Source organism: Cucurbita maxima, unplaced genomic scaffold, assembly GCF_002738345.1.
Source record: "Cucurbita maxima cultivar Rimu unplaced genomic scaffold, Cmax_1.0 Cma_Scf00011, whole genome shotgun sequence".
Classification (NCBI taxonomy): domain Eukaryota; kingdom Viridiplantae; phylum Streptophyta; class Magnoliopsida; order Cucurbitales; family Cucurbitaceae; genus Cucurbita; species Cucurbita maxima.
Genome location: NW_019272027.1, coordinates 4,634,675 through 4,641,102, shown reverse-complemented (window position 1 = coordinate 4,641,102; position 6,428 = coordinate 4,634,675). Strand labels below are relative to the sequence as shown.

The window sequence follows — 6,428 nt, the reverse complement described above, 5'->3', positions numbered from 1 at the left end:
TTTTTTTTTTTTTTTTTTTTTCTCTATTCATGTCATGCGTGAGAGTTATGGTGTGTTCTTATTCGCTTTCATGTTGCTGAGACAACAGAGCAGACTGGAAAATTTACTTCAATAATATGCAGTCGCAAGGAAATTTGATTTATAGTTTTTTTTCTCTAAATTATTATGGTATCGTGTGCGGATTCGTTTCCAATTTTCTAGGCTTAGTATTCAATAAATGCCTCCTTAGGATTAAATTTCTTTTTGATCCAATCTAAACTGTTCTTTTAAATGCTGTTATCATGTAGGGACTTCTTTGTTAATGAGAATGAATAGTTGTTGAGATGGAAAGTCCGGAGGCCTAGATTCTGCTATAAAGGAAGTGGAGATATTTTGAATTTGGAACCGATTTTTTCAAAAGAATTGTTTTCTGGACAAACCGATTCTTCCATCGAAGAGGCTGATAAAATGACACCCGTTTGGAGCTATGTTATGTCCAAGTGGCAAACGTTGTCCACTTCTGATCATGCCTCTGTGGTTTCCATTAACTTATTTGTAGCTCTTCTCTGTGCTTGTATTGTGATTGGTCATCTTCTTGAGGAGACCCGGTGGATGAATGAGTCGATCACTGCCCTCTTCATTGTGAGTTTGTTATTCTCATCCTATGTTTTATTTAGACAAGAAAAAGGAAAATAGAAGACTAGCTTTGATATCATACTAGGGGTTCGTATGACTCGAAATTTTTCTTACAACCCAACCCATGTACACCCTTATATCATACATGTTGATTGTGTAAAGGTAAATTATTGTTTTTACCCTTTTGTTTCAGGGTATGTTTACCGGAGTCATCATTTTACTGGTTAGTGGTGGGAAAAGTTCGCATTTATTGCTCTTCAGCGAAGACATATTCTTCATTTATCTTCTGCCACCTATCATATTCAATGCTGGGTAAGGTTTCTGGAACAATTTTATATTAGTGCTTATTTCGTATGTAATGGGTGACTTGTTTTTCTGTATACCTAATTGTTGATGACTATATTTGTTCTGTATACGTAGCTGTGAGCGGGTTTACTTAGAAAGGATTCAGTTTGTAATTAAACTAGTTGCCATTTGTGCTGTGCATGGTAACCAAAAATTTTGATCTGATGTGTTTAGGCACATATTCCATTGAGGTTGGTTTATATTTTTGCCAATGTATTATTTTTCTGTATGTGTTTAGCCTGATAAAGTTGTAGTTGAACGTAGTGAAATAACACTAATCATTTGTATCTCCTTAGGCTTTTGTCTTCTAACTTCAAACAGCATATGAGCATTAGCAAACTGTTTATGGGTGTTGATAGTTATTGGAACTGAAATCCTGCATTTTGTTCAAAATAATTCCTTCTGAATGCTTTTGTAGGGCCTGATTGAGTTATTATCTCGTATTCTAACTGCTTGAGAATTAACCGGATTGAGATACTTCTATGGTGTGCTTGTACTATTCTAGTATCTGGTTTAATAGGTTTGTTTCTCTTTTTTTTTTTTGGACAGCCAAATTTTGTGGACCAATTGTATACATGTGTGTGTGTATAGATATTTTGTATATCAGTTGGTTATTTCATTTCAAGAAGGGGAATTTATACTATTTATTGGCTTTAGTACTGGCGACTTTAAATCAGAGAAAATAGATTGTCCTAAACAAGCTTTAGTTTGGTGTCATAAGAATTATGTATATTGGCATGAAGTGTAACATTTTTATTTTGTGAAGTCAATATGAACTGCCTTTCTGCAGTAGGCAACTATAATATCGATTACTGTATATATTTATAATGTATCCATGAGTGCTGTTTACACACGGGGAAAATTTTGGAGTTTCTTCCTTTTCATCTTTGAATAAGTCTTTTCCCCTGTAAACAACAATTTTACGTGCTTTAGATTTGTGGTAAATCACAATAAACCTTGGTGAAATTTGGCTACTTTTTCTTAACAAAATTATTACTATTATCCTTTCCATTTTGTATTCTCTTGCTTGAATTTTTTTAACAGAAGTGTTCTACTATTTTTCATCCGGGCAGAGGAACTAAAGAAATGGTAAAAAACATTTAGATGTATCGAGGGAAAAAATTCCACCTGTCTTTGTTGTGATTTTAATGGTTCTTTCTAATAGTCCCCTTTGCAATAATTCTCATTTGGTGGCAATGTTATAACGAGGCAACTTTTAGTGCAGAATTTCATACTACCCTGTCCTAGTGTTTTGTCTTGGCTGATCTCTTTCATCTGCATCAGGTTTCAGGTGAAAAAGAAGCAGTTCTTTGTTAACTTCATTACAATTATGCTGTTTGGTGCAATTGGTACATTAGTCTCTTGTTCAATCATCTCATTAGGTATATCCTCAAACAACTTTTTTGTTATTGACTATATATTCTTCCATATGATGAATGCCTTGTTTTGGTAATGACAATTGTAAAACAATCTTTCAAGTCATTCTTCTCATATTATTTATTCATTGTCAATAATTTTCTGTAACTAGTGTTCAGTTATTTTTCGCTTGAGCTGATTCTCACTGCTACACTGAAACCCTATGATGCTCAATGCGCCCCTGAAACGCTAAAAATTTCCTCTAATATTAAAGTTGAACAAAGTAATCTGGAAACCTTTTTAGCATTTGTTTTTTTATAGAATTTCTTATGGATATATCTTGACACTCCGTTTTAGCATCCAACCGATTTAGTGTTTTTTTTTCTTTTTGATCCTAATTACTTTCTGCAATGTTTTAAATCTTATGGTCAACTAAGTTCTACCTTTACTTTACTCTTTATATTTTATTTTATTTTTAATTTTTATTTACCACTTAGTGTAGTTATCTTGTAGATTTTGAGTTATCATTATCTGATCTTTCATTGTTGCTTGACAATTGTGGTGCCCGCTTCAGGAGCTTTTCAGATCTTTCAGAGAATGGATGTTGGATCACTGGATATTGCCGATATTTTAGGTACATCCTTATTTTTTACCTGTCTCCTTTCTTGCATCCTTGTAGTTCTTTTCGTTTAAGACTTTGATGTCTTAATATTCTATTCCAGCAATTGGAGCTATATTTGCAGCTACAGATTCTGTATGCACATTGCAGGTGCGAGATATAGCAATGATAAAGTTCATTTACTTTTATAGATAGTGAGGCATCTAAAGAAACGAATCTTAATACATTTGATGGTGCAGATATTAAACCAGGATGAAACACCTCTACTTTACAGTCTAGTATTTGGGGAGGGTGTAGTGAATGATGCTACATCTGTGGTGCTTTTCAATGCAATTCAAAGCTTAGACCTCAGTAAAGTTGATGCAAGAGTTGCTTTGCATTTTATCGGGAGCTTCTTTTATTTGTTTTCAACGAGCACTCTACTCGGAGTGTTTGTGAGTCCTCTCCACATTCATCAATCTCTCTCTACTGCCTTGTGTGGATGCAAGTAACTGTTTATTGTAATATTACATTGAATCATATATATATTCCATTACAGGTTGGGCTGCTGAGTGCTTATACAATCAAAAAGTTATATTTTGGCAGGTATATCTTTGCAAACTAGATTTTTTAAAAATTTTTATTCGTTTTGATCCTTCTCTTAATGCATTAGTATGTGATAGACAAGTAACTTGTGGTAGTGCAATACTTATTCATCGTACTATACATATTTCCCGGTAAAGTATCGTTTTGTTATCAATAGTTACAATAATACTGACGATTAATGATATTCGGAACTTATAACAGCAATATTGACACAATTAATAATATTTGTAACTTATGACAGAAATACTGACGATTAATGACGTTCCTATGAGTTTAAATCTTTTACAACGGTTGATTTTGTATGACATCTCTTCTTACGAGGAATTTGTTGGAATGAAGTAACCTTTTATTATTTAATTTACTGATAAAATTCAGGCACTCGACAGATCGTGAGGTTGCTCTAATGATGCTCATGGCATACCTTTCATATATGCTGGCTGAAGTAAGTATTTTGTATTACTATATTGAACTCTAATTGCTTATAGACACATTGCCAATGACGATCTTCGCTTTTACTTGGTGGATATTTTATGCAGTTATTAGATTTGAGTGGCATTCTCACAGTGTTCTTTTGTGGAATTGTAATGTCACACTATACATGGCATAATGTGACTGAGAGTTCAAGAGTTACCACTAAGTAGGCAATGCTGAACCTTTTGTAATTCTCTCAAATAATACGTGGTTGGAACTCTTCAGTCTCATTAACTCATGGGTTTTTTATCTGCTATAACAGGCATGCTTTTGCTACCTTATCCTTCATTTCAGAGACGTTTATCTTCGTTTATGTTGGCATGGATGCCTTGGACATTGAGAAGTGGAGCTATGTTAGTGATAGGTATGGCAAGTTAACTGAATATGTGGCATATTAAGGACTTGTTTATAATGACTTTCAAAATCCTTAAAACTCTTTTCTTCGGTTATTGCAGTCCAGGGACATCTGTTGCTGTGAGTGCAATATTACTAGGCCTGGTTATGGTTGGAAGAGCTGCTTTTGTTTTTCCATTATCATTTTTATCCAACTTAGTTAAAAAATCGGCTTCCGAGAAAATTACCTTCAGGCAACAAGTATGGATTCTTTACAACTTGTTTTCACTACTTTAAACACTTCTCTCAAGTAATTATTACCCTATCTTTAAATTACTTTCCACTTCTTTGCTTTTCTAGGTTATAATTTGGTGGGCTGGTCTCATGAGAGGGGCTGTCTCTATTGCTCTAGCTTATCATCAGNTTTTTTTTGGGAAATTTTTTTTTTTTTTTTTTTTTTTTTTTTTTTTTTTTTTTTTTTTTTTTTTTTTTTTTTTTTTTTTTTTTTTTTTTTTTTTTTTTTTTTTTTTTTTTTGTATATTTTGTTCGAAATTTAATTTCTTGTACCATGATGGAGAAAAACGTTACGTTTAAGGGCGAGTTTTGAAAAAATACTTTTAGCCAATGAAAAACTCTCTTTAACAATTGGTTCTGAAGCACTTAATTAGTGTTTATAAACGAAGAGCTCCACTAAGCGTTTTATTGTCCATTGTTAATAACTCTCTTACAATGCAGTTCACTAGAGCTGGCCACACTCAACTGCGGGGGAATGCAATTATGATAACTAGTACCGTAACTGTTGTCCTTTTTAGCACGATGGTATTATGCGACGCCTCTTCCTTTTCAATTTCTTTGATTGAATCTTGTAATTAATTTATTTTGCAAGGGCGTCTTCTTAATTTTGGTGTTTTTGATCCTTATTCTATGGCTGTGTTGATGTTTTTTCATATATATATCGATTGTTGTCAACAGGTGTTTGGGATATTGACCAAGCCTCTTATAAAATGTTTGATACCTCACCCCAAAGACACCACCAGCTCCAGCATACTATCGGAACCAGCGGCTCCAAAATCATTCTCGGCACCGCTACTCGGAAGTGCACAGGATTCGGAGGTGGATCTTGATAGTCCCAATATTCCTCGTCCAAGCAGTATCCGTGCACTCCTTGCGACTCCTACGCATACTGTTCATCGCTACTGGCGAAAATTTGATGATGCCTTCATGCGTCCAATGTTCGGGGGCCGGGGTTTTGTGCCCTTTGTTCCAGGATCGCCAACAGAAAGGAGTAGGCACTGAGAACACCCCCCCCTTAGCACTATGCAAATGTAAGATATGTGAATCAAGATGGATAAATTACTTCACCATGTCAAGTTTTCGAGCAGCAGCAGACAAGGGTTGGAATGTGTCGATACTCTCTTGCCTACTGTTTTTTGCCCTCTTGTTTTTTGTAGAAATCGTTATGGTTTGGTTTTTACTTTTGGTGGTGAGTTTTTGGTTTTTTTTTTTTTTTTTTTTTTTNNNNCAAGATTTGAAAGTTTTGAGTTCTAGACCAAATTTGTACCTAATTATTACTTTTGATGACTATTTATAAATTAAGAGAAAAATATTTTTGTAAAGATAGATTAAACTCTAAAGCTTTGGTGACGAAACCATGTTTAGACTAGCAGTTTAAAGTCAAGAGATGCGGTCACCGGCGTGATTATTTTGGATGGGTTCGTATGAGGGAGCCTTCAAAGGTTGTGCACTCACAGATGGGGTTGTTATGCAGCGTTAGTCTGTCTTTGTGTTTGAGTTTTTTTGTTTTTTTTTTTTTTTTTTTTTTGTAATGACAATAAAGTGCGAAGGGCAGCATGGAAGTGGGTTAATTTTTTTTGTAAGTTCATTACTTCTTAGAAGGAAAAAAAATGTGTTGTTCTCAATTATTTTTAGTGTTTATACGGTTATGTTGCAACTACAGGATTTCAATCTCGGTTATCACAAATTTCATATGATGCCCACAAGATTCGAGATATGATTGAAAGAAAACTTTAAGGAAACAGTTCAATGGTAAAACTCTTTTTAAAACGCCTCAAATCATTATTTGGGATATCAAGAAAAAAACTTT

General features: G+C 34.1%; 1 protein-coding gene across 1 annotated transcript; it reads left to right on the top strand.

Moving 5' to 3' along the window:
• The first annotated feature begins 248 nt into the window (after positions 1 to 248).
• LOC111486450 (sodium/hydrogen exchanger 2-like) lies at positions 249 to 5,778 on the top strand. The gene is made up of 14 exons (XM_023133612.1): positions 249 to 621; positions 809 to 927; positions 2,245 to 2,342; positions 2,891 to 2,950; positions 3,039 to 3,085; positions 3,175 to 3,369; positions 3,474 to 3,520; positions 3,896 to 3,962; positions 4,057 to 4,157; positions 4,254 to 4,355; positions 4,447 to 4,585; positions 4,685 to 4,744; positions 5,057 to 5,143; positions 5,297 to 5,778. The coding sequence occupies exons 1-14, from the start codon at positions 448 to 450 to the stop codon at positions 5,618 to 5,620; spliced, it is 1,620 nt and encodes a 539-aa protein (XP_022989380.1). The 5' UTR covers positions 249 to 447; the 3' UTR covers positions 5,621 to 5,778.
• Positions 5,779 to 6,428: the final 650 nt, after the last annotated feature.